A 24,952-nucleotide genomic window follows, 5' to 3' on the forward strand; every position below is an offset into this window, starting at 1 on the left:
AGTGGGTTAATCGCCGCGATGTGGTGGGGAAAACGCGTCAAATGACGGCTCATGGCGCGTCGTGCAGATCGTGTTCAGCGCGCTAAAGTGCTTCTCTGCAGGGTTACGGCAGGGTTCACAAAGGGGTTAAATTCCCTAGCATGGACCAAAGTAAACATTTGGCGCCTCTTGTTCCCATTTACCCCTGAATGCTAATCAACAATATCAATGTCACCACACATGCTCTGTGAACCGCCTCCAACACCTGACCCGAACTCTCCATGACATATCGAAAGAAGCTACTAAAGATGATCTAGTTTGATAATGCATCGAGGTTAGTCTAATGTAACCAGATATAACCCCCAAGCGCTTTGCATAACCTTAATCCCATTGCACTAATATACTGCGTAGAGGCAAACTCTCTGCCATACCACTTCCAAGACCGCTTCACTGGTACCCCTTACATGCCATCGAGAGAGACGCGCGGAGAAGACAAAGGGGATTTTGGGTATCGTCGGTAAGAAAAGCAAAATACAAGCAAAATGATAAACGCTCTGTCTCTTTCTCCAGCAAAGGGATCCAGCATCCATCGCTCTCCTCCACATTTCCAATTCCTCAGAGAACCGGATACCAAAAAGTGATATGCCCATGTGTCAGGAAATCAAGCAGTAACCGACCTGTGCTTTTGGGTAGGATAGAACGCCGCCGTAGAGTATGTTGAATGCAGGGTAAAGCCTGCCCAATGATGGTATATAACGCCAGTCGCCCGTTGTGTGGAAAAATGAACCCCCCCTGTTGAAACATTCCACCGTGCCCAAGTATTAGCCCACGGCGAGGCATGTATCCAAAATGCTGTTGAGAAAGTCCCCATCCTCGGGCTCTGCCCCTTCCCAAGGTATATCGTCATCGTCGTTGTCAATGTCCATGGCATCCTCATGGTTAACGCCATTGGGTAATGGTCCATCTGGCTTGCCGTCGGCCACCATTCCACCCATCTTAACATCTCCGTCGGTAATCGGTTGTACTTTTCGCCCGTCGATGTAAGTGTGATCGTCCCAGTTTTCGAGCTCCCCTTCCCTATAGTCGTAGATGACCGACTTGGCGACGATTGGAAAGTTTGCTAGTCCGCAGTCACCCATCTCCAGCGCAATCCGGAAGTCGGCCATACCAAGAGGCCCGCGCTCGCTGGCGGCTTTAGCTTCCACGGGCAACAGGCCGCTCTTGTCGCGTGTTACCTCGCCCCTCTGGAGGGCCTCTTCTTCCTTCTGCAGCTGGCGCCGGTACTTGTGTGTTTGGATCCAAGCATTGCCTGCTCCGAAACCGGCGTTGCCTGAGTCTCCGGGACCGTTGCACCTCGTTCGGCTGAAGATTGAGGACATGACTTGCTTGATGAACGTTTCCGTTGCTATTGACATGAACTGGGCAGCTTCTGGCGCGTGTCCACCTGACAGACCGGCCTCGTAGCAGATGGGAAGCATCTTGGCCTCAATGTTGCTGACATCTGGGAACTCTCCAGACTCGACCGCCAGCGGCTGCGCATATCGTTTCCTGATTTCCAGGTCATAGTCTGTAGAAAGAGACAAAGTCAGTAACTAGTGGATATTCTGTGAATGGTTCAACACTTACTCATCCGGCTGAGACCTCCGGCGGCGCTTGCCGGTACCTCGGCAGTCTTGACGATAGACTTGTTTCTAGAGTGGTCAAGGAACACGCTAGAGAGCGACTCGTAGGGATCGAACTGCATTAAGCGCCGTTAGTACTCGAGTTAACAGAGGTTGGGGTAATGCTTCACATACGTCGTTTTGTGCAAGGTCTTTGATACGCCTCCTGTCCCTGCTGGGGAGTTGCATGACCTCTCCCTTCAACCGCCTTTCTGCAGCATCACCAGACACTGGCTTGTTAGACGTGTTGGCTGAGGGTTTGTCGTTTGCGCTGACCCAAGGCGCAAGGCCCTGGTCGGGCATTTCTCGAGTGACATTTCCGTATATAGCAGCTATGAGCTGGTTGTGAAGGTGTTCCTTGGACCCATCGGGAGAGGCCAATATCGGGTCGATGCGTGCACTAAGCTCGGCTTGGTTGAGACGACCTGAAGGGGATTATCTGTTAGTCCTGGGGCATGGCAAGGGCAGTCGGTCTGGGGGGAGACAAACCAAGGAGAAAGTTGCTAATGGCTTCCTTGTAAACGTTCCATTGTTCCAGGCCAATGTTTGCCCTAAGGGCGGTATAGATAGGTTCAAGATCAATGCGGGCCGGTATTAGTTGGCTGGTCTTTGGCTTTTGTAATGGGGGGACGGAAACGTTTATAGATTTTGTAGCGAGAATAGGAGTCGAGAGGTTGACAGAGGGCCGACTGAGGGCCGCGGGGTTTATGTCGACCATGTTGGTAGGTGTGGCTGTGGCTGTTCACAGAGTGGTTGAAGATATGTCGGTTTGGAGATGTCGTCGAGGTTGAATATCCGGACCGGCACCGGAACCAGAAGAGGAGGGCGGACTCGTTGACCTCGGTGGAGGAGGATCAGAAGGAGGCTGACTCCTGGTGTCCGCCAGAAAAGAGCCTCGCCAGGTCAGACCACTTCTCCAAGCAGCAATGAAGTCCAAGCAGATGATGGTTTCCTTCCTCCCGAACAAGGACTCTTTGGTATGGTATGGGTAGGCAGTGTGTGCCGTCTTGGTATGCGCACTTCAGAAGAAGGGAGGTGGTGGTGGTGCGGCTATGATGCCCCTGCGGCGTATGGCGTCAGACCCAGCCGCGTGCGAAGCAACAGCACAATTGCGACGCGGGAATATGATCATTTGGGCCCGAAACCGGCGGTTATTGTTATGCGATCGCGAATCCGGGCTCAAAATGATGGATTGAGCATCCTGTCGTCGGGAAATGGATGGTGTATTGGACTGACAAAGGTTGGTCGTTGGACGGTTGGAAGTCTGAATCGACACGGATGATCGTTTCTTTGGTGGTAAAGTCACATTCCGGTTGTCGTTGGACTTGGGGGAAGAAGAGGTTCTGGAAAGTGCCCTGAATTGATGCCCTGAATGAGGACCTTGCACGCTAAATACGGGCGGTAAAGGCACCTTTGGAGGCGATTTTGGGGCAATAGTGTGTGTCTGTTACTGAGTACAAAGCAGCCCATACGTTATTTGCCTTGGCGACAAGTGCCTTCCCATCTTCAGCTTAACAATACCGGCGCCCCTCCCGTCCCCAAGTTGGGGTAATGCCTGCCGCCTATAGAGCAATTGTTCAGGGAGCTGGGAGCGCTGGAAGGATAGCTGGAGGTTCAGATGGAAGAGCTCCAACAAAGCAAAGCTCCCGACCAAGACATTTTAAGGAACTCTGAACCAACAAGATCAACACCATCACCGTTTGTCGCGTCTTGTAGCGCGTCCTCTCTTCCGGCCGGCAACACCACAAACCCACCTGCGCTACCACTTTGCATCATTTGTTTTACAAGATCCGAGCAAGCAAGGGAAAGCTGGATAAGGAAGATGTGATGGGCATAATAATACAACTAGACGCCGCCGCCAATTCCACCACCACCCCCAGACAATGCAACAATGGCTAGCCGACAGCAGGATCACCGAGCCCAAAAGATCTCCAGCGCCATCGACAGCCTCATAACCCACCTGATCCCCGAAAACCCCTACGAAGACGACCATACCGCCGAGCTTCGACACGATGACTATGCGTCAGCCGTCAAGGCCCTCCTCGAACAGTAGGGATTGCTCCAGCAACGGCATTGGGCTATGGGCCATAACAAAACAAACAATGGCTAACTCTTTGGTGTTTCTACCCAACCAGACCCTCCTCGCCAAGCTACGATGCGGACGTTAACAATGCCTCCGATTTGATCAAGAGGAAGTTGATCCAAGGAAACCCAACCCAGGCACTGCGCTTCTCCCACCTCTATACCCGACTACTATCCCTCCCCGTTCTCAACCAGAAGTGGGCGATCCTCTACTTTCTATACCAGCTCTCGGACTCGCCAGATCCCAATGAGCCCCTGCCTTTAAGCCCGCTTCCGCAACAACAGCCCCATTTCGACCCTCAGTTCCAGCCTCAGATCCAGGCGCAAACACCTCCACCCCAGCTTCTAAGACCTTCCCAACCGGCAGCATGGCCTGTCGAACCCAGGATCCCAGCATATGAAGAGGTTCAGGATGAGGAGGTGATGGAGGATGCCCCTTCACTAGAGGGATCTCACAATGTTCCCCCGGAAAGGCCAAGACATGGTAGAGACCAAGGTCATACGCCTACCCAGAGTCACCAGGCTGGTCCTGCTTCAAGAGACGAGAAGGAGGTGGCACACGACCCTTCGGAGCCGGCATTATTAAGGGACCTGCCCTTCACCTTGCAAGGCCTCTCGTCGGCAACTCTGCCTTTTCTCAACGACACAACGTTGAAGCTACCACCAACGCTTCCTATTCCTATCATCTCTCTTCTCAACACACTGGCCGAGCCTTCACTGCTCTACAGAGGGCTCAATGAGTTTACCAAGACGCCGGCAAACGGCCTATTGGGGCAAAGTCTACGAGCTGCCATCAGCAAGGAGCTTCGGTCATATCTGACCTTGGTGGCTACCCTGGAGACGCAGATTCGCCGTGCTCTCTCTGAGCTCGATGAGTCTGCTCCCCGTGGCGGCATTGGGAAAACCGGTGTTACGCTCAAGCGATGTGTGGTATGGACACGAGAGGCAACCATGGGCTTACGCCTCATGTCTCTGATCGCGGAAGAGAGCAAAAATAAGCATGGTGGACAGTTGATCACTCTGATTCACAGCTTTTCGTCGTCACACGGCGACCCTGTTGTGGCTGCTTTCGCTGAACGGTTGCTTGTTGATGTGACTCGCCCGTTCTACGATATCCTACGCCGCTGGATTTATGATGGAGAGCTCCTTGATCCTCATATGGAATTCTTTGTTCGGGAACAGAACCCTCATGACGAGGAGAGGAAAGACGCCAAAGCTAAGGGCCAAATGAGTGTCTGGAACTCCAAGTATGAGCTTGTTGAGAACATGATTCCGACCATTATAACGGAAAACTTCTCCAAAAAGGTTTTCCTCATCGGAAAGTCCCTTAACTTCATCCGCCACAGCTGCGGTGATCACAAATGGGTGGAAGAGTACAGTAAAAAGGCATCCAGGGAGCTCAAGTATGGCGACACAACTACCCTGGAAGCCTGGATCGACGAGGCCCATAGGGAGACCATGAGCCACCTTATGCATCTTCTAAACGATCAGTTCCGTGTCTTCGATCATCTCGAGGCGCTGAAGCGTTACATCCTGTTGGGCCAGGGTGATTTCATTGCTCTGTTGATGGAGTCATTGGCCCCTAACCTGGACCGACCAGCGGGTGCCCAATATCGACACACTCTCACTGCGCAGCTTGAGCATGCTATTCGAGGCTCAAACGCTCAATATGACGATCCGGAAATCACGAATCGCCTGGATGCACGCATGCTTCAGCTCAGCCATGGCGATATCGGCTGGGACTGCTTCACGCTCGAGTACAAGATTGACGCACCCGTGGACGTCGTTGTCACCGAATGGGGGAACCGACAGTACCTCAAGGTGTTCAACTTCCTCTGGCGTATCAAGCGTGTTGAATTTGCCCTTGCCTCTACGTGGCGCAAGTGCATGACTGGCGCGCGCGGCGTTCTCCAGACGTCGGACGAGAAGGTGCTTCAAACTTGGAAAAGCACCAGGGGTGTTCTCGCCGAGATGGTCCATTTCGTCGGCCAACTACAGTACTACATCCTCTTCGAGGTTATCGAAAGCAGCTGGACTGAACTCCAGAAAAACATCCATAAGGAGAACTGCACGCTCGACGACCTAATAACCGCCCACACCAAATACCTCACCTCCATCACACACAAGGGCCTCCTAGGCGCCAAACGGCGGCAGTACCCGCAGACAGGCTCGGACCCTACCGGCGCACCACCCTCCACCACAGACGAAGACCGCAACTCCTACATGGTCCAACTCAGCGAGCTCCTCCGGACCATGCTCGCCTACAGAGACAGCGTGGATGGTCTCTACAGCTGGTCCGTCTCCGACTTTACGAGACGTCAGGAGAAGGAGACGGCCGGACTCATTTACTCGCACCGCGGCGGCACCCGAAACACTACCACGACGCGCGACCGAGCAGATTCCCAAGCTGCATCCATGGCTGACTCGATGGACCTCGATCCGCCATACGACTACAACGACTCCTCGGCCACTGGCGGTGACGCAGGGGCAGTTAAGAGTGAGTTCCCGGCGCTGCAGGACCGGTTGAAACAGCTAGGAGCCAACTTTAAGACGAGGTTGCAGATCCTATTGGGAGATTTGGCGTACCAACCAGATGTCGATATGCGGTTTTTGGGCGTGTCGATGAATTTCAATGATGTTTATCAGCCGGTGAGGAGGAAGACGAAGAGCTCGTCGTCTAGTGCTACTGCTGTTCCCAGTGGCGGTGGGGCTACCTCTGTGGCTTCTGGGGCTTCTGGGTCTGGGAGTCAGGGGCAAGCTCAGGCTGGGCAGGCTGGGGGGGGTAGTGGGTAAGGGGGTGCCTGAGGAGGACGAGGAGGAGGAGGAGGAGGAGGAGGAGGGACGACTTTTCGTGGGACAGATACCGCGAAGGCCTAGGCGGCAGCATGTCACGGTGGATCTGACGGAACTGGAACCGGGAGCGAGTTAAGTAGGGGACGGGGTATTTGTATCGAAACCGGAACCGGTAACGATAGTGATGTCTGTACTGCTAGTTGTAAGTAGGATGGGGGATGGCGGGAGAGGGATGAAGCCGGTGGACTTAATATGATGATTGACGGGGATGCAACACTTGTGCACCCACCGTGACAAGCATGAATAAGGTGAGATCGTCCGAGTGTCTGAGCTACTCCTACCTCACGCACAGAAAAATATTCGGCCAAAAGAATATGTTGCAGTCAGTCAGTCAGTCAGTCAGTCAGTCAAGATGGTTGGTGGTGATGGTTATCCTCGACACTGAGGCAGGACCAGGAAGTTCAGCAAACTGGTCTACTTATATGGAACTGCAAAACCACTCTAATATCAATGCGGGTTTAGCTCAGTTGGGAGAGCGTCAGACTGAAGTCCACTTCACTCATAAATCTGAAGGTCGTGTGTTCGATCCACACAAACCGCAACGCATTCTTCTTTTTGCATGTTTCCTATTTGTGCCTTTTCTTTTTGGTTGATGTTGAGCTGAATCGTCTCGTTTTAGGTTAACACTTTCTTACTTTTGTGGTGGACTGGAAGATCTTGACCCAAAATGCTTCAAACCCCAAACACATGCCTTTTTGTACAACAACGTTACAAACTACAAGTACTTAATTGTTGTGGATCCAACCATCCTAACACGCTTGCTACTGTCAACAAAAGGAGTCATGCCAACCAACCCAACACTGTTTCATTATCTCCCTCTGGTTTTCAGTTCCTCACAGCTTCCCTATCCCGCCCTCTCTCCCCTCCTCGATCTTCACCCAACCTCATCACCACCCACTCTCCCCCAACCCCCTCTCAATCTCCCCAAACACTTCCGTCCCCTTCAACAACAACCCGCTCGCCAAACCGACCACGTCCGCACCCGCCTTCCTCATCCTCTTATACCCTGCTGTGTCCAACACCCCTCCAACACCAATGATCTGCACCCGATGCCCCAACTTCTCCTCCCTCTCATCCAGCATTTTTCTGAGAGTCTTGACATTCCCCAGCGCCAAAGGATGTAATGGGGCACCGGCTAGTCCTCCCGTTCCTAACTCCGTTGGTAACGCCCCTTTTCCTTCTGACCCATCGCCAGTAAAAGCGAGACAGTTGCCTAGGGTGTTGGTGGCTGTTATGAAGGTGATTGGACATCCCTGCTCTTCCTCCTCATCTTCCCCCTTCTCCTCCTCTTGCACCGCTCGTATCGTGGACGAAGCCTCCAACGCCTCCATCAACCCCAGGAACTGCGTCTCGTAAGTATACGGCGGCGTCTTCAACCCTACGGGAATTCTTGGTAAACCCCGATGGACCGTGTCGAACCTGATAGCCTCAGCGAGATCATCGAGATACCGTGCCAGCGCCTCGCGGGAGTAAGCGGGCGGAGGGTGGTGCGGGATGTTGGGGCAGGAGAGGTTGATTTCCATCGCCAGAGAAATGTTTGATGATGATGATGATGATGATGATGATGAGATGTTGGATTGCATACGGGCAATCGCGCTGTAGCACATTGCTACCTCTGAGGCAGTGCCGGTGACGGAGATGATTATTGTTTTGCTATGGCTGTTGGGAGACAAATAGCGGTCGACAACAATGTTGATGTAGGTTAGATAGGTTGTAAAGTGAATGGGGCTGTAGCCAAGGGAGTTTAGGGTGGCGTTTTGGGTTGAAGTAGTCTGGGAAGGAGAAGGGTTGGTGGTTGAAGAGACGGCATGGGAGGAGGAGTCGTAAAAGACGTAAAGATTTTTAGAGTCGTCATGGTCGAAGCCGGAGATGAGCGAGGTGCGGGTGGTTATGGCACCGGTGGATGGACAGTTCCAGAGGGCGAGGAGGTCGTCGAGGGTGGTAGCCGCGGGGCAGGGTGTGTTGATGAGGGGTGGGTTGATGTTCAGTTTTGGGATTGTCATTTTAGCGGATGGTTTGGTCAAATGTTTCTTGACCTGTGAGCCGTTGAAGTGTCTGACGTGAAGAGTTGGCTAAGAGAGATATATAAGTGTGAAAGCCGTCGAGATATCAGGACCCTTGGTCGTCCGATCGAGTCAACTGGACCCCGTTTCATACCCAGCGGGGTTAGACAGCTTTTGATAAGATAACAGAAGAGACGGGAGAACCCCGCTTGGGGTACTTATTAGGTAGTAGGTAGCTGAAGCTTATTCGCATGCCGAAGATAAAGATGGGAGCTCAACAGCTGGCCGAGGTCTGAGAACAAAAACTTCCTTCAGGAATTTCTCAGAAACGGAGGGGGCAACATATAAACAAATTTAGTTGGGTATATACTCTATCTCTTTTCTTCACTGATATCCAAAGCATAAACAACTTAGAACATGTCGTCGATAGCCTTGTCAGTGTCGTTCTTAATCAACTCGACCATGCCCTAGAAACCGAAAGTCAGTGATATGGTTACCCGACTGGGAACTGGCGGTTTTGAGGAAGGGACTTACCTCAGGCATGATTGGCTTGCCCTCCTTGTCAGTAACATAACGGAAGGGCATCTGTGTGCTCTCGTGCTCGCTGAACTTGAGCTCGGGGTGGTCGACGTAGGGGATCTTGTCAACGGGGGCTGGGAGAGGTCAGTAACAACCCCGTAACTGGAAATGACTCTGCCGAGATGGCTTTGAAGAGTTATGAGGTGAAAAGAAATAAGAGTCAAGGAAATGATGTCAAATGATGAGGCGATCATCTGAGGGTGACTTACTCTTGCCCTCAACAACAAGACGAGTGACACGGACAGCAGTGTCAGTGGTCATCTGCACGGGGCCGAGACGGCGACCCTCGAAACCCTTCTTACGGAGCTCAGAGGTTCTGTCTGTTTTGGTTGTTAGTTACCTGTCTCGTTGAGGTATCGATCTCTAGGAGTGAGTGAGTTTACCTCTCGGGGGGTCATCGCCTAAAAAACCACACATCGTCAGTATCCATTACTTATCAAGAACCTTCCTCATCCCACATCAAGGAAGAAAAACATACCCAAAATACCGCCAAACAAGAAAACATCAAAAGTCTCGCCGTCCTCCGGGCTCAAGTCCTTCTTGGCCGCTGGATCCAGCAGGCAGACCCGGCTCTTATCAGCAGCATAGATCTCCTCAACACCACGGTTCTCCGCCTTGAAGGCCGGCACGGCAGCCAGCGCCGCGGGCACCTTGAAGCCCAGAGGCAGGGAGGTCAGATGGAACTCGGAGCCGATTTCTTGCGATTCCTTGGCGATAGCGAGGTACTCGAGCTCGGACCAGGGGCCCAGCTCCTCGTCGAGGTGCTCGACGATGTAGGTCTTCTTTGTGGCGGCCATTGCTGTGGTATCTGAAGTAGGAATAAAAAAAACTGTGTGCTGGGACCCAAATATGCAAGAATATCAAAAAGGGCCAAAGTGAGGGTTAAGTTGTGTGTAAGTGTTTGGACGATCTACACAAGGCCAGGACTAACATTTTCTTGGTGGAGCTCTGATGAGTTTGGTGGGGTTCTTCCCCGGCCGTGCCAAGACATGCCGTAACGGTGATCCAGTTCGGTGATCCGGGCCCGGTTGTCGGAAGCCGGCCCCGCATTCTCTTGTGTTAGCATTCCGGGTGGAGGTCGGGGACGGACGTAGTATGGCCTGGTTACATCTTTCTCTACTTCACGTCTTGCTCAGCCGGTGTAAAGTTCTGCAATTGGATATACGTAAATCACGTCTGACTGCCGAGATGAGCGGTGCTGACGGACAATCGCTCGGTTGTTTTGGTCTGGGCAGGTCTTATCTTCAAGTCTTGCCGTTATCCGGATCCATGATACTCTCCCTTGAGGTATTGATGTGTGTAAGACTAGCTCATTTTAGGTGCTCTTTGTCAATCAGCGAGTAAAGTTTTCGAAGACACGCTCTGTCAAGTCGTCTTAGTGGCTGAATAAGGGGCGGCTTATTGAAGTCCAGATGCGGTGCCTGAAGACCTTGGAGAGACTCCAGAGGTTCTCACAAGGCAGACTCCAGAAATGGTCTATACATGATTGAACGGCGTACAGTAAGAAGATGACTTCAAGAGTGCGTGGCAAAATATCTCTGGTAATTGGGTATCAAACTTCAACATTGACTTTGTAACGAAAGTTGAAAGAAGGAGACACATCCGGAAAGTTCAAAGATGATGGAGAAATGGAATCGGCTTGCGCGTCCAGAGCCATCCACGATGCAGGCACTGCATGGAAGACAAGGAAGGACCAGGTCCCCCAGCTGTGTGTTAGGCCACAGTACGAGGATCGCCCATTTAGCACTAATAGGGTCCCTTAACAAGCCTCATGTTAGGCCCAGCTGAGATGGAACGCCACTATCCGTGCCGCAGTGGCATTCATCCCGCGCATGGTTCAAGGACAGATTCCCTCTTTCCCGTTTCATGCTGTCTCAAAGCAGCAACATCTCGACCTTTTCCCAATTCCTACAACACTTCTGCCGTTGTTGTTGGCCGTCTACTATTCTCCCAAATGAACGTGGTTGGTGGTGATAGGTAGCCGAACTTACGACAATTGCCCCCCTCCTCCATCCCCATCCCACCACAACTTGAACCCAGCGACTTGAGTCCAGTTGGTGATCATGGCTGCCACCACCAATGCTGGCCGGTCCATGGCTAGCTGGAGACGACTGCCAACCTTGATCGCGGCATTCACCCTGTCATGGGCGTCTAGCTTCGTTGCCGCTGCTGGCTCCGCCGATTACTTTGTCCATGATCTGCCAGGCGCACCAGACGGTCCGCTGGTGAAGATGCATGCTGGGTAAGTTCCCTGTTGCTGCCTCGGTGGATTTCAAGGTGTGGGAGAACACCCAGGCTGACATATTCCCACAAGACATATCGAGGTTAACCCTGAAAACAACGGCAACCTATTCTTCTGGCACTTCCAGAACAAACATATCGCCAACAAACAACGAACCGTTATCTGGCTGAATGGTGGTCCCGGTTGCAGTTCCGAGGATGGCGCATTGATGGAAATTGGCCCCTACAGACTGAAGGACGAGAACACCTTGGTATACAACGATGGTGCTTGGAACGAGTTCGCCAACGTCTTGTTTGTCGACAACCCCGTCGGTACTGGCTTCAGTTATGTCGACACCAACGCTTACATCCACGAGTTGACCGAGATGGCGTCCAACTTTATCACCTTTTTGGAGAGGTGGTTTGCTCTATTCCCCGAGTATGAGCATGACGATGTAAGTCGCACGTACACCCAGAGCGCTGCAACCGTTTAACTAACATACTTTCAGCTCTACATTGCCGGGGAGTCCTACGCCGGTCAATACATTCCCTACATTGCTCAAGCCATTATCGAACGCAACAAGAACGCTGGGCCCGTTAATCATAAATGGAACCTTGCGGGTCTCCTCATCGGCAACGGCTGGATCTCGCCCAAAGAGCAATACGAAGCCTACCTCCAGTTCGCCTACGAGAAGGGTATCGTCAAGAAGGGCACCGACCTCGCCACTCGGCTCGAGAATCAACAGCGCCTCTGCCAACTAAAAATTACCGAAAGCCCTGACAAGATCGACTACACGGAATGCGAAGAGATCCTGCAGGACATGCTTCAACAGACCGCCGGCGGCGTCGGCGCCAGCGGTAAGCCTCAATGCTACAACATGTACGACGTCCGCCTAAAGGACGACTACCCCTCGTGCGGCATGGCCTGGCCTCCCGACCTCAAGAGCGTGACCCCCTACCTCCGCAAGAAGGAAGTCATCAAGGCGCTCAACATCAACGAGAACAAGTCAACGGGCTGGACCGAGTGCAACGGCCAAGTAGGCCTGAACTTCCACCCCAAGACCAAGCCGTCCATCACCTTGCTGCCGGACATCCTCTCCTCGGGCGTTCCCATCCTGCTCTTCTCCGGCGCCGAAGACCTCATCTGCAACCACCTGGGCACCGAAGCGTTGATCTCCAACATGGAATGGAACGGCGGCAAGGGCTTCGAGCTCACCCCCGGAACCTGGGCGACCCGGCGCGACTGGACCTTCGAGGGCGAACCCGCTGGCTTCTGGCAGCAGGCGCGCAACCTTACTTACGTGCTGTTCTACAACTCCAGCCACATGGCCCCATTCGACTACCCCCGGCGCACGCGCGACATGCTCGACCGGTTTATGGGCGTGGACATCAGCAGCATTGGCGGCCAGCCCACAGACTCGCGACTTGACGGGGAGAAGCTCCCCGAGACCACGGTGGGCGGCGCAGCGGGGAACAGCACGAGCAACCAGGCGGCCGAGAAGGCCAAGCTGGAGATGGCCAAGTGGGAAGCCTACCGCAAGTCAGGCGAACTTGTATTGGTGATCGTCATCGTTGCCGCGGCGATCTGGGGGTGGTTTGTCTGGAAGGACAGGAGGAAGACGGCTGGGCAGGGGTACATGGGCGTTGCTACGGGCGAGAGACATAGTATTTCTACCAATCCGTCGGGGTCTCGTCAGGGGAATGTCAGTGGTAGGACAAGGGGCCAGGGACTGGAAGGGTTCAGGAATAAGAGGAGTGGAAGAAGGGATGTGGAGGCGCAGGATTTTGATGAGAGCGAGCTGGATGATTTGCACTTGAGCAAGCCGGAGGATCCGCATGCGGATAGCAGGTATAGCATTGGTGATGCTAGTGATGATGAGGACGGGCAGAAGCCGGAGAAGAGTAGTTCTAGTGGGCAAGCTGGAAGGTCGTGATACATTGATATATGGTAGCTTTTTGGGTGAAATTTGATTTGGGTATTATTAGACTTTTGGCGTTTCTACACGTATATCGTTGGCAAGCGAGCTAATATGGGTTTTGCGTTGGGTATATCTTGATACCACAAAATACTTTTAGGTTCGTAAGTAGACTATCCGTACCATATACAGAGGCAGCGCCTATCTTCAAGTGTCCATACATGGCTTATAGCAGATACAAATCACATGTTTTGATATAAATGCATGGGAGCAATGCTAAACCATCGTATTGTGAAACTAGAAATGCATATTGAAACCATTCCCAGAGGATGTGAAACCTCACATACATTCTTCCTCAATCCTCGAATCTCATGCCCCCCAAATCAATCGTGTAAGATCATCGTATAACGTAAAGACCATATCAGGACGAGTATCTATCCTGAATCTAAAAAAGCAAATTTCATAGCCGGGTATCTTGTTGCGAAATCGTCGTGTGTCAGGCCTTTCTTCGGGCTGGCAGCAGTGGTCGTAGTTAGGCGCTGACTGTCTCGTTTGTTCCACTTCTTCTTTTTGGCATCCAACTTTTTCCCTTCCTCCATTTTAAAACTGCGGCGCGTTGTTAAGGATCGACACCTCCTCGCCAACCTTGAAAGGTGGGAGACCTAGGTATGGGCAGCCTGTTTTTTTTTAACATAATCGATTAGCAAATGCCCAGCTGTTTTTATGTAAACGTATACGTATACGTTTACGTGTAGATGAACGAGGCAAGGGAAGGGAGCGAAACGAGTGGAAAGGAAAGAAGAGGGGAAAGGAGGAAGAGAGGGGGAGGGGGTAAAAACATACCAGCACACCTAAAAGCGTCTCCCAGCGCACAACTACCACAGCTCCCCGTCTTTCCGGGAACCGTCAGATCCAGCTCCAGCAAATCCTCGCTCTTGAGCTTAAGCGTGTTAAGCGCCTGGTCCGCCTTCTCTCTGCGCGCCTTATCTTCGGCCTCCAGCCGCTCCGCCAGTCCGCACGTGCAGTCCTTGCACGCCCTCCTCTTCTTGCCGGGCTTGGGCTGGCACTCGGGCGGCTGCTGGATGGGACGACGGAGATCGGCTTCTGTGAGGAGCGTGTCCTCGTCGATTACGTCGTCGTCGTCGTCTTCGCCGTCGAGATCGAGATCGTCGTCGAGGTCGAGCGTCACGAAACCGACGCCTGCGGGGGCGGGGGTGACTACTTGCGCGGCAACAGGCTGGCTGATGGGCGCAACGGGGACAGCGTTGGGGTTGTTCTTCCTCTTGAGCCCGAAGCGCAGAGGGACGGCTTCCTCCTCTGCGTAGTCAGGCTTGGTGAAACCATCGGGCCCGGCGACGAGACCAGCTAGTACAGCTTCGCGGGCTTCGGGGGTGATAGTGTTACTGCCGAGGGTACCATCTTCGCTGCGCAGCTTGCCGCCGGCCTTGAGGGCGGGGACAAGAAGCGCCCACACGGCGCGGTTGCTGAGCAGTGCCGAGGCCTCGGCGTGTCGGCTGCCGTCCGGGTCGGTCAGGACGAGGATCAGGTCGTAGGTGGATTGGGGGAGGGTGACGAGGCCGGCGGCGAGACGGTCGAGCATGTGCAGGTCGGTGGTGTCGCGGGGGTAAGTGGTGAAGAGGGCGCTGATGCGCTCCTCGTGGGAGGCAACCGAGGGAGGAGCGACGAGGAGGGTTCGTTGCGTCGAGGAGGACGACGACCCCGCGCCGGTGGTGATGGCGGGGTTGAAGTCCGATGAGAAATCGAGGGTTATGGGCGACATGGTGGTCGATGGCGGGGTCGTTCGACGACAATCTGGGGAAGAATTGGAAAATGTAGTGGCCCGTTTTTGCTGCTGCTATTCGGGACAGCAATTGGGGGAAAAGAAAACGAAAGTGTAGTCTTTGTCGGTGTTGTTTCCGAGATCGAGTCTCTGTTTCTTGTGATCCCGCGGAATTGCAAGAGTGTGATACTCCGATAAGAAACAGACAGCGAGGAATGACTGTGATGGTGGATTTGCAATTGGATAGGGCAGGAGATTAGAAATTCACTGGAGGGATTCTGGGCGCTGCAGGTTTTCGACAAATGTAAGATCTGCATTACAAATCTTTTGCCACTACGGAGGTTCATGTGCGGAATGAGATAGAGACTGTGCTTTGGCTGGGAAAGCTGCGCACAATATACGTGCGAATTCGGGAATCAGACGGTGCTGACCTAACAGAATGCTGTGACTGATCCTCTGGTGACATTCACTGAAGCACCACCACTATCGGACGGATTTGCCGATGTCGGACGACCCCCAAAGAGCACACGGCGGAAACCGACAACCGTACGACGAAAGCAGAAAGCCGGAATGTGAAAGTAAATATGTCATTTCGTTGGCTCTCTGAGAGAAAGGCCGTAGGGGTTCAATTGTTTTATATCGTACAGGTGGGCGTTATTTATTTGCGCATCGTGCGGTGGCAGTTCGGAAGAGATCCGTCATCAGGCCATTTGATATCCCGTTCTGGACCATCGTCGCATTGCTGGAGATGGTATCCAGGCTCGCCAGGCAAGACATGAACAGGGGCAAAGTAAACAAACGATGCCCGAGAAGACGAATGTTTGCCTTTACCCCTGATCCGCGAAGAGGCTCAAGAACAGCGCCGGCAAAGAATCATGTCATCAACGGACGGGCGAGAAGGCGCGACGCCGAACCGACACAATGCGATCTGCGCAAGTGTTGTTTTGAGGTTTAACCCGAAGATGTCTCCACGTCAACGGGATACATGTGTGTTTTGGACAACCTGTCCATTTCAGCTGATGACTGAAACCCGGTTCGTATAGTCAACAGACCCATAGTTGAAATGGCTGGTGTTGAGGCTGTATCGAGTTCTGGACCCTTCGATGACAAAGCTGTTCACAGGGCCCCATTTGAGTCACTGAAGGGTCCGGTCAGGTTGCCTGACACCGAAGGAAGGACGGACCCGCGATAAGATGATTTGACGAATTGACGAATCCGGTCACGGGCGGGGACAAGTTTCGAATCTGGCCTGATGTTCGGAAACTTCCACTTGCTTGCCGTTGACTGCCGTGGATGGTCACATGAAGGGGGTTCCCGGCAGTTGTTAGCCGTGACCTTCGGGTTCATGGATCTCGTCGTCCGAATTGCTTCATCCGGATTGCTATCTCGACGAAATTGCATTGACCCAAGATGGTTCTCGAGAATGGACAAGAAGGTTCGAAAGCGAATTGACGATCCGGCAGGCCTGGAAGTGTGAAAGTAATTGACGCTAAACTGCAACAGGCTTGGCGCCGGGTGTGTGCTCCATACCCCGCAAAAGCACCACCACAGTGCAGAACGACCGGGAGTCCCTGAGACGTGCAGGTGGGGAGGTCTGATGTCACCCGCATTGGTGCATTGCTGGGTCCTGTCAATTGAGCATCTAAACGGACTGTGCTGGTGCCCAAAGGTGCACCTGTGTGAACCACATCTTCACGATGACCACGGATGCCATATCTTGGGATAACTTGGCTGGGTAGAGATACGGCAACCAAAGTTCAAGAGACTAACACATATTTTATCAATGCCAAGGGCCCAGATGAGAAGATTAAAAGGCAGAGGAGCTGGACTGGCTTCATAGATTCCACATTTTGGTGGCAGTGTTGGTTGTCGACTTGGCGAAGCTCTGGGCAGGCTCTCGGCCAGTTCGTGTAAGTGAAGCACAGTCTTAATAACAAAGACTTATCTCACGACCTCCAGCTCCCCACAGCTTACAGGGGAGGTGTGGGTGTCCTTTCAACTTCTCGACCTCTCGACTTCCGGAATCCGGATCTAGATATGGAGTGGACGAGATGGGCAATGAGCTTCATCAAGAGCTGTGACTACGCCAGATAAGAGCTGGATGTTGTCAATCAGCAAGGGGAAAGATATGCAGATCACCATCCGGTAATTTCTTCATCACGTCAACGACGATGCTACCATCTTTGAGATTTGGTCACCACCGCTCAGAATGGTGACATGGAACGTTGAGATTCGGCATTGGAGCTTGAGGCTGACTTCGTTTCCACGATGGAGACTGGAAACAAAGAATTGGACGTGGGCCCCTCCTTCGCTCTTTCCCGCTGAGCTGGAAGCCCCGGCAAAGGGCAGTCAGGACAGGTCAGGCCAAGTCTCATGGACTCTTGCATCAAGTCGCGTGACTGCTCATCCGCGGCCTCCTCGCCAATCTCTCCCCACCAGTGACTTCCCAAACAGCAGCCGCAGAGCAGATCGTAGGTGCGAGCAACTTCGTAACTTCGTACCTCGACCCCTCTTCGACGATGACTCCCCGTCCCATTCCCATTGGAAGGTTTCGGGATCTTGCCTTTATAAGAGGAGAAGCTCCCATCCTTCCATCCCATCATCGTTTCCTTTCAACACTCACACACACACATCACATCACCACTTCACAACAACTGCAACTACCACTACGTACTACTGGTATTATTAGTGCATACACGACTTCTCTTCTTCTACCGTGTTTACAATAATCACAACATCCCATCTTCACTACATCTTGTAATAGTCGACTTCTTTCAACACTTCCATATCTGTGACATCACCCCACTTTGCACCTTCACAAAGCTGTAAGTTCAGACATCCCGTCCCCCTTTCCAAACTCCGACCATCCCGGCCATCTATCACCTCTTCTCCCATATCAGTCTTATCAACCCCGCATGTTGTTTGTGTGACGCTGACTGACCTTAGTCTCTCAGATCAACTTGACGACTACTACTGAATAATATCATCCAACAACAATAACGACAACACAATCTCCACGTACTACTTCACTTACATAACTCTTTCATCACATCAACCTCGACAACACTCACCAAGAGTACGTCCCTTCCCCTTGCCATGACACCACACGTGCTTCTACTTACACATATCTTATAGTGACTCGTTCTCACAAGTACAACGACAAGGCCCACGTCGCTCAGTCTGAAGACGGCACATTCGTCCCCGTCGAGCACGTTCCCAAGTTCTTTGGCAAGCACGGTTTCCCCGATGCCGATCCCAAGAAGATCAAGAAGAACGGCGGTGGCAGGAGCAACTGGTATGTGACCCTTCTCATCTACCCCCGTATGTCTCACCATGTACTAACATCACTCTCAACAGGGGCAACGCTGGTGACGAAGTTCTCGACGACCCTGAGTTCAGCTTCGTCAACGCTCGCCGTCACTCCAACGCCAGTGCCATTTCCAACAATATGGATCACTTCAAGTCCAAGTTTGAGGTCAACGAGCCCGAGCCAGTCTTCGAGGAGGGTGTCCACGATGCCCCTGAGGATGAGGAGGTGACTCTTCAGAAGACGGATACTTCCTCTAGCGGCGCCAGTGTCGATGACGAGCAAAAGGTCACCAGGGATTAAACGCTGTCCACCATGGCCGTCACACCGTCACCATCTTGATAATAACGAGGAACGATATCTTTACACTTATGACGACGAAACGATACGAAATGAAGGTAGTCACCTGCTGAAAATGCGGGACTCCAAATCATCAGCGACTGATGACTTTGGCGGAGGGTTTCCGGGAGCCAGGGGCAAAAGCACCCTGGGCGAACTGGATCTCTTTATCTGACTACCAACCATACAATGAACAGGAAACATCTTGGAAGAAATTTCGGATGGTGGAACGATATGACGCTTGATGCTTGAGAGATAGCAGATAGGCTACTCTAGTTAGTGGGCGGCTGGGATATATCGCACTGTATACTATTGAATTCAACCATGGCAATTTTGAAGACCACTGATCTGCTTTTTCTTTCCCTCAGCTCCATTCTGTCATCCCTCTTGAACTCCCCTCTAGACTCGCTCTTGAAATCCTTGAAGTCCCTTCTGAATTCCTTTTCTTTACTCCTCCATCATCGTGTGCAAGACGAGCACTTTCTATATCTGGTATGCTCCACGCTGAGCCTGTGTCCGCAACCGCCCCATAACCGGGAGCGACTTCTGACGTAGCCGCACTTGACCTTCCTGGACATTCTGCGCATGAAACCATCGCAATGATAGCAATGATACAACCAAACATGGGTTGTACACATGTTGACTAGGTAGGTAATTCGAAGTTGTAGTAGCTTTCTTGTGTGTCCTGGGTCTGAGGATTGTCGTTAGGTTGTTGGCACTGACCTCGTTGCAGCGACTTTCCGGAGATCGGAGTGCCTACACACAATACATGTACTCCCCAAAATCTCCCAGAGATCATTCACGTCCGAGACGATATTTCGAATGCATCGATAACCTTCCCGGCGTGTGCAATGCGAGATCTATATCGCGTAGGTGACTGAATTGGGGGCAGGTTGGTCAATGATTAAGGCTGGTTCCATACTTGATTCTCAGTACTACTAAATCCAGTCGATGACGAAGTATCGTTTTCTACCTTCATCTTTCGTTCAGACTCACTCACCGCTTTCGTCGAGATTGTCCAGTTTACTCTTTCGTTCGTACACCGACACCGACAACACCCTGCACGACCCAGGGAGTCTCATCTTCACGCCCTCTATCCATTTCTTTCCAGGTAAGTTTTGTGGTCCACCCTTCTCTTCAACAGATTCTATCTTACATGACATCTACATCACCACTATCTCCCACACATTACCCCCCCCCCCCCCCCCCCCCCCCCCCCCCCCCCCCCCCCCCCCCCAAAAAAAAAAAAAAAAAAAAAAAAAAAAAAAACACCCCCTAAAACGCTTTAACAGCCAACTCCCTCACCACCTGCCTAGCGGGCTTCGACCCTTTCCCCTCTACCTTGATTTTCCCTACCCTCAATAACCCAAACCTCCCGTAATCTTCCCCTTTCATCATAAAAGTCACAGCGCCCTTATCTTCCTCTTTCCCCTTCCCGTTATCACCTAGTCCTAACCTGGTGCATAAACCCCAGCTTACTCTCGGTTTTCTTTCCGCCGTCGTGGCCTTCTCACCGTTGACAGCGTTGGCAGCGTTGGCACCTCCGACGGTTGTCTCGACGTCGATGTTGACGTACTCATTGTTCTCACCGAACCTCAAAAGCCAGAAGAGTGGGTCTGATGCGTCGTTAGGACGGTTTGATGAAGTTGAAGGGAGGGACGTGATGTTGAGGACTTGTTGTAGTGTCGAGCCTGTCACGCCTGTCGAGCCGGAAGAAGGGGTGCCAGAAGAGGTGTCGGAGTTGGAATTAAGATACTGAAGAAGGCGCTGATAGCCTGCGTATTGAGCCGCCAGGCCAGCATCTTCGGCAGTCTCAGAAGGCAATATCTCGGATACGTCTTCAAGGATGATCCGCTTTGGAGATCCCTTTATTGATTCCTCTAGGGGGTGGGGGTAGGTGAGCGGAAGTTCAAGCTCAATCTTTGCCGGTTCCTGCGCCTTGGAAGACCCCTTCGTTTGCTTCGGCTGAGCAACTGGGAGGTGTACAGTCGTCCACAAATTCCCACCGCAAACCCTCGCTCTCAATGCGGCTTCACTAGCTGAATGCCGCAGAAACGAAACGCGCTGGTCGGATTTTGTGATCTTGGGCGCGTGAGCATATTCCCTCCCTTCCTTCTCTGTTCCATCAGGAATGCGATTGTCCACAACGGGAACCAAAGGCGGGACATGTCTATCCTCCTTAAGCGCAGAGACCAACATTTCTGCCCCTAGAGGGGCGAGTAAGTCGTGGAGTTGTTGGACTGTGCAATTCTGGGGGATGGGGATACCGGGAAAAGGGGTTTGCGCGATTACTGTCCCGGCGTCGAAGGTTTGCGGGGAGAGGGTTTGCACGGAGACGCCGGTGTGGGAGAGACGGTTGAGGAGGGCGTGGTGGAGGGGAGCTGGGCCGCGGAGGCTGGTTTGACCTCTTGCGTTAGCGCTTGGAACTAAGATGTGCTTGCTTGTTTGTTTACTTGGAAAGGGGGGTGGGGAGAGGGAAGGACTTACTCAGGTAGCAAAGAAGGATGAACATTCAAACCCCCGTATTTAGCCTGACCGAGAATCCTTGGAGGAACAAACAGACCAAAGGAGACTGCCACGATCAGGTTGATTGGTTCTCCGTCTGACCCGGCAGTTTGAGGTAGAGACCAGCCAGTGAAGGTATCGCGGATGTGAATGGGCAGGGAAAGTTCTTCTGCTAGATTTTGTATGGGCACTAAACAGGCTATTAGTTAGCCTAACTTGTAAGAGCTTTGATCTAGTGTTGGGCATTGTACCTTGGCGAATCTCCTTGTACCCTCTACCCACAGCTTTCCCCGTCCGAACCATAACATCAATGGACTTGATTAGTCCTGGGTTGGCTTTGTGTTCGGCATGGAGAGCTTTGAGTGAGTAGCAACTGAAGACGTCAGAGCCGCAGAAGAGAATGCGTAATGGGTCTGAGACTTTCTTGGGTGTGGCTTCGGGTTGTGTGCTGTATGGGGAGCATCGAGTGAATGCTGATGCTGATGATGCCTTGAAGGAAAGAGAGGACAGAGAGGATAGGGATGACCTGATGCCTGAGAGCACGGTGAGGCGTTGGAGTAACATCTTTTGAGTTTCCTTCAAGTAACTCATTACTGGCTTAGGAGTAGATGAGGTCTGGACCAAAGCCACCTCACTTACACGACCTCACGAACGGCGTCGAGGTCGACTTTTTGAGACGTATCCCACTGGGGTGGGAATAACCGGAAAGGCACGCTTGGACAAGCACTAAAATTCCGAGGACTTGATTTGAGATGTCAGAAGCTTCCTGACCCAAGAATACTTCTCAATGGCTGGAATTGTTGAAGTGTCTTGTCCCCGTTGTCCCGCCGTTGTCGTTGTTCTCACCATCACCAAGCTCCCGGTCCACTTGGCGCAGGATAGCTGCAGCGCTTCAACCCTAGAGCTTCCTGAGCTCCAACCCTAACACCAACTCGGGGGACCCCGGCAGGCACCTACCGAGGATCAGCAACAGGGGGTCGCATACCTAGGTAAGGTAGCCGTTTTTGAGGGAGCTGGACCCCAGATTTCCCACTGCCGGTCGGCCGATAACAAAGTAGAAGGGAACCTGAACGGCGGGGGCCTCGAGCGGGATAGCGTCCGGATAGCGGGCCACCACCAGCGGCAACGGGCCAATTCTACTGCTTCTCCCTGCCAAACGTGCTCCGCCATTCTGCATCAAATCGTACCAGTCCACTCAGACCAAATGCCACGCCCTGTCCGCTTTCACGATGCTAGCGGACCCTGACTCGACTCGGACGCGGCGCATTGTGCCAATGCCTACATGGGATTGAAAACATACATAGTCTTGCTGCCGTTCGGCACTGGATGAAATTTCCAGGATGGCTCAAGCTCAGATCGGCACTCCGTTGTTGACCACCCGGCAGGCTGAGGAGCTGTAAGTGATTTGTGCTGTTACTCTTTCTGTCACGCGACCGCATTGCTGATGATGCACCCTTTTGGGAATACAGACACAAATCCATCCTAGCATACCTCTCCTCCAAGAACCTCGCAAGTACCGCGGCTACTTTGCGAGATGAACTTCCCGACCTTGCTGAAGTGACGTTTGACACGGAAAAGGCAAAGAAATATGAAGGGCTCCTAGAAAAGAAGTGGACGAGTGTTGTGAGGTTGCAGAAGAAGGTCTGTCGTCCCATCACCCATCTTCCTCAACCTACACCACCTTCCCTCCAGCTTACACTGTTATAACAGATCCTTGACCTCGAATCCCGCAACACTCTCCTCCAATCCGAAATTGACAACGCCACCCCCTCCTCCCTCTCACGCCGCACCCAAGATCCCACAAACTGGCTCCCCAAAGCGCCCCCGCGCTACGTCCTCGAATCTCACCGCCTCCCCGTAACCTGCGTCGCCTTCCACCCCGTCTTCACCTCCCTCGCCTCCGGCTCCGAAGACTACACCATCAAGATCTGGGACTGGGAGCTGGGCGAGCTAGAGCGGACCATCAAGGGACACACCAAAGCGGTATTAGACGTCGACTTTGGCGGGCCACGCGGCGGCACTCTCTTAGCGAGCTGCAGCTCGGATCTAACAATCAAGCTATGGGATCCCTCAGACGAGTACAAAAATATCCGCACCTTGCCGGGACACGACCACATCGTTAGTTCCGTGCGGTTCATACCCAGCGGAGCAGCCGGCGCTCCCGCCAGTGGAAACCTGCTTGTTAGTGCCAGCAAGGACAACTCGTTGAAAATATGGGATGTCACGACGGGGTATTGCGTCAAGACCATCTTAGGACACGTGGACTGGCCGAGGGCAGTGTGTCCGAGCCATGACGGCCGGTATTTACTTTCGACAGGCAGCGATAAATCTGTAAGGCTATGGGACCTCGCGGGTGGACGGGATGCGGAGTGCAGGCTGGTCATGTTTGGTCACGAGAACTATAACCTCTGCTGCGCATTCGCGCCGCCGACGGCGTACGCCTACCTGGCGAAGCTGGCTGGGCTGGACAGGCCGCCACCGCTGGGCGCGAGCGCCGAGTTTATGGCTACGGGGTCGAGGGATAAGCAGATTCGGCTGTGGGACGGGAGAGGAAACTGTGTCAAGGTGTTGGTGGGACATGATAATTGGGTCAGAGGGCTGGTGTTCCATCCGGGCGGGAAGTATCTGCTTTCAGTGGCGGATGATCGGACGATGAGGTGTTGGGATCTCAGCCAGGAGGGGAAGTGCGTGCAGACGCTGACGGGGGTATATGAAGGGTTTGTGAGCTGCATTAGATGGGCGCCGCCGGTGGTGAAGGATGCGGATGCCATGGCGGCGAATACAAAAAGCGGCGGTACTGGTCCGCTGGCGGATACGGTAGTGGCGGCGAGGAGGAGGGCGGCTACGGTGGGAAGTGTGAATGCGAGTGTGCAGATTAGGTGTGTGGTTGCTACGGGGAGTGTGGATGGGACGGAGGGTAAGGTTAGGATATTTGCTAATTAGGGGGTGGTGATGGTTCCTTGGATATCTATAAACACTCTTTCAGTCGGCAGGAAGACTGCTCATGAGCATTGGGAGGGCATATCACTTCGGTTTACGGGATCATGCTGATGAATGAACGTGAAGTTCATGGGCTTACTATTTTAGATGCAGTTTGCATTCTTCATCTGAATTGGTGTGTAAGTTGATCTACGTACGTGCCGTCCGAAGTGTTTCCACAAACGAAAAGGCACACGGAGCCGAAAGCAAGTGTTCTTGAGGCACCGTTCCGGCCCCACTTTGATCACGCTGCTCGGTGTCGATATCGGGTTTCGTTTCCGGATTCCGATGGTCAGATTTGATCGGCGGCTGTCCACCGCCGGAGGCGCCCGATAGATGGATGGCTTTCTTATCATGCAATGTAGCTCTTTTCCAGTCACCCAGTCAGCAGCATCAGCACAAACAAAAAAAAGTGTCAGGAAGAAACCGTCTGAAGAATGCAATGTTTCGGAAATTGACTCTTTTCGACTTGGTAGTTAAAGCAGGCAAGCACGACAACTCGTCGATCCCGGCCTGGACTCGATTCCCGGAGTCTTGGCGTTTCTCAATAGTGTTGAATCGGAGGCGGGGGGGCGGGGGCGGCCGGGATGCCGCTCGCTAGCTGCTAGCCTGCGGACCGAGGACGAGACGAGACGAGACGAGACGCCAGCTGCTGCTGCTGCAAGGCAAATGTGCAAGGCAGCTTTGGCAGAGTGGCATGATTGGGTTCATTCATGCATTTCTGCAGCAGTAAAAGCAGGTAGCAGCCG

At 52.9% G+C, this 24,952-nt stretch overlaps 9 protein-coding genes and 1 non-coding gene across 10 annotated transcripts; 5 read left to right on the plus strand and 5 right to left on the minus strand.

Annotated features, from left to right (window-relative positions):
* Window positions 1–107: 107 nt before the first annotated feature.
* SMAC4_05567 (uncharacterized protein) lies at window positions 108–2,957 on the minus strand. Its single transcript, XM_003349236.2, has 5 exons — window positions 2,130–2,957; window positions 1,776–2,065; window positions 1,606–1,717; window positions 657–1,546; window positions 108–292 (listed from the first exon to the last, which is right to left on the minus strand). The coding sequence occupies exons 1-4, from the start codon at window positions 2,356–2,358 to the stop codon at window positions 801–803; spliced, it is 1,377 nt and encodes a 458-aa protein (XP_003349284.1). The 5' UTR covers window positions 2,359–2,957; the 3' UTR covers window positions 108–292; window positions 657–800.
* A 574-nt stretch (window positions 2,958–3,531) lies between these two features.
* Window positions 3,532–6,625, plus strand: SMAC4_05568 (uncharacterized protein; the record flags this gene model as incomplete). The annotated part of the gene is made up of 3 exons (XM_003349237.2): window positions 3,532–3,689; window positions 3,776–6,511; window positions 6,544–6,625. 3 exons carry the CDS (start codon window positions 3,532–3,534, stop codon window positions 6,623–6,625), a joined length of 2,976 nt encoding a protein of 991 aa, XP_003349285.2.
* Window positions 6,626–7,027: 402 nt separating this feature from the next.
* On the plus strand, window positions 7,028–7,116 carry SMAC4_13201. The gene is given in 2 exon segments: window positions 7,028–7,064; window positions 7,081–7,116. It is a non-coding gene; the product is annotated as a tRNA-Phe (tRNA).
* A 346-nt stretch (window positions 7,117–7,462) lies between these two features.
* On the minus strand, window positions 7,463–8,888 carry SMAC4_05569 (uncharacterized protein; the record flags this gene model as incomplete). The annotated part of the gene is made up of 1 exon (XM_003349238.2): window positions 7,463–8,888. Exon 1 carries the CDS (start codon window positions 8,576–8,578, stop codon window positions 7,463–7,465), a length of 1,116 nt encoding a protein of 371 aa, XP_003349286.1. The 5' UTR covers window positions 8,579–8,888.
* Window positions 8,889–8,892: 4 nt separating this feature from the next.
* On the minus strand, window positions 8,893–10,310 carry SMAC4_05570 (uncharacterized protein). Its single transcript, XM_066090315.1, has 5 exons — window positions 9,636–10,310; window positions 9,541–9,558; window positions 9,367–9,477; window positions 9,113–9,231; window positions 8,893–9,045 (listed from the first exon to the last, which is right to left on the minus strand). The coding sequence occupies exons 1-5, from the start codon at window positions 9,952–9,954 to the stop codon at window positions 8,989–8,991; spliced, it is 624 nt and encodes a 207-aa protein (XP_065945996.1). The 5' UTR covers window positions 9,955–10,310; the 3' UTR covers window positions 8,893–8,988.
* A 705-nt stretch (window positions 10,311–11,015) lies between these two features.
* Window positions 11,016–13,535, plus strand: SMAC4_05571 (uncharacterized protein). The gene is made up of 3 exons (XM_024655729.2): window positions 11,016–11,399; window positions 11,472–11,832; window positions 11,887–13,535. Exons 1-3 carry the CDS (start codon window positions 11,221–11,223, stop codon window positions 13,309–13,311), a joined length of 1,965 nt encoding a protein of 654 aa, XP_024511570.2. The 5' UTR covers window positions 11,016–11,220; the 3' UTR covers window positions 13,312–13,535.
* Window positions 13,536–13,570: 35 nt separating this feature from the next.
* On the minus strand, window positions 13,571–15,141 carry SMAC4_05572 (uncharacterized protein). The gene is made up of 2 exons (XM_066090316.1): window positions 14,137–15,141; window positions 13,571–13,970 (listed from the first exon to the last, which is right to left on the minus strand). Exons 1-2 carry the CDS (start codon window positions 15,071–15,073, stop codon window positions 13,894–13,896), a joined length of 1,014 nt encoding a protein of 337 aa, XP_065945997.1. The 5' UTR covers window positions 15,074–15,141; the 3' UTR covers window positions 13,571–13,893.
* Window positions 15,142–17,851: 2,710 nt separating this feature from the next.
* On the plus strand, window positions 17,852–19,055 carry SMAC4_05573 (uncharacterized protein). Its single transcript, XM_066090317.1, has 4 exons — window positions 17,852–17,898; window positions 18,028–18,149; window positions 18,209–18,368; window positions 18,431–19,055. Coding segments are annotated over exons 2-4 (414 nt in total). The 5' UTR covers window positions 17,852–17,898; window positions 18,028–18,148; the 3' UTR covers window positions 18,684–19,055.
* Window positions 19,056–19,994: 939 nt separating this feature from the next.
* Window positions 19,995–21,788, minus strand: SMAC4_05574 (uncharacterized protein; the record flags this gene model as incomplete). Its single annotated transcript, XM_003349243.2, has 3 exons — window positions 21,476–21,788; window positions 21,207–21,414; window positions 19,995–20,737 (listed from the first exon to the last, which is right to left on the minus strand). Exons 2-3 carry the CDS (start codon window positions 21,229–21,231, stop codon window positions 19,995–19,997), a joined length of 768 nt encoding a protein of 255 aa, XP_003349291.2. The 5' UTR covers window positions 21,232–21,414; window positions 21,476–21,788.
* A 444-nt stretch (window positions 21,789–22,232) lies between these two features.
* Window positions 22,233–24,340, plus strand: SMAC4_05575 (uncharacterized protein). The gene is made up of 3 exons (XM_003349244.2): window positions 22,233–22,620; window positions 22,694–22,865; window positions 22,935–24,340. The coding sequence occupies exons 1-3, from the start codon at window positions 22,565–22,567 to the stop codon at window positions 24,165–24,167; spliced, it is 1,461 nt and encodes a 486-aa protein (XP_003349292.1). The 5' UTR covers window positions 22,233–22,564; the 3' UTR covers window positions 24,168–24,340.
* Window positions 24,341–24,952: the final 612 nt, after the last annotated feature.

The sequence above is a fragment of the Sordaria macrospora genome, chromosome 2, assembly GCF_033870435.1.
Source record: "Sordaria macrospora chromosome 2, complete sequence".
In the NCBI taxonomy this organism is placed as follows: Eukaryota; Fungi; Ascomycota; class Sordariomycetes; order Sordariales; family Sordariaceae; genus Sordaria; species Sordaria macrospora.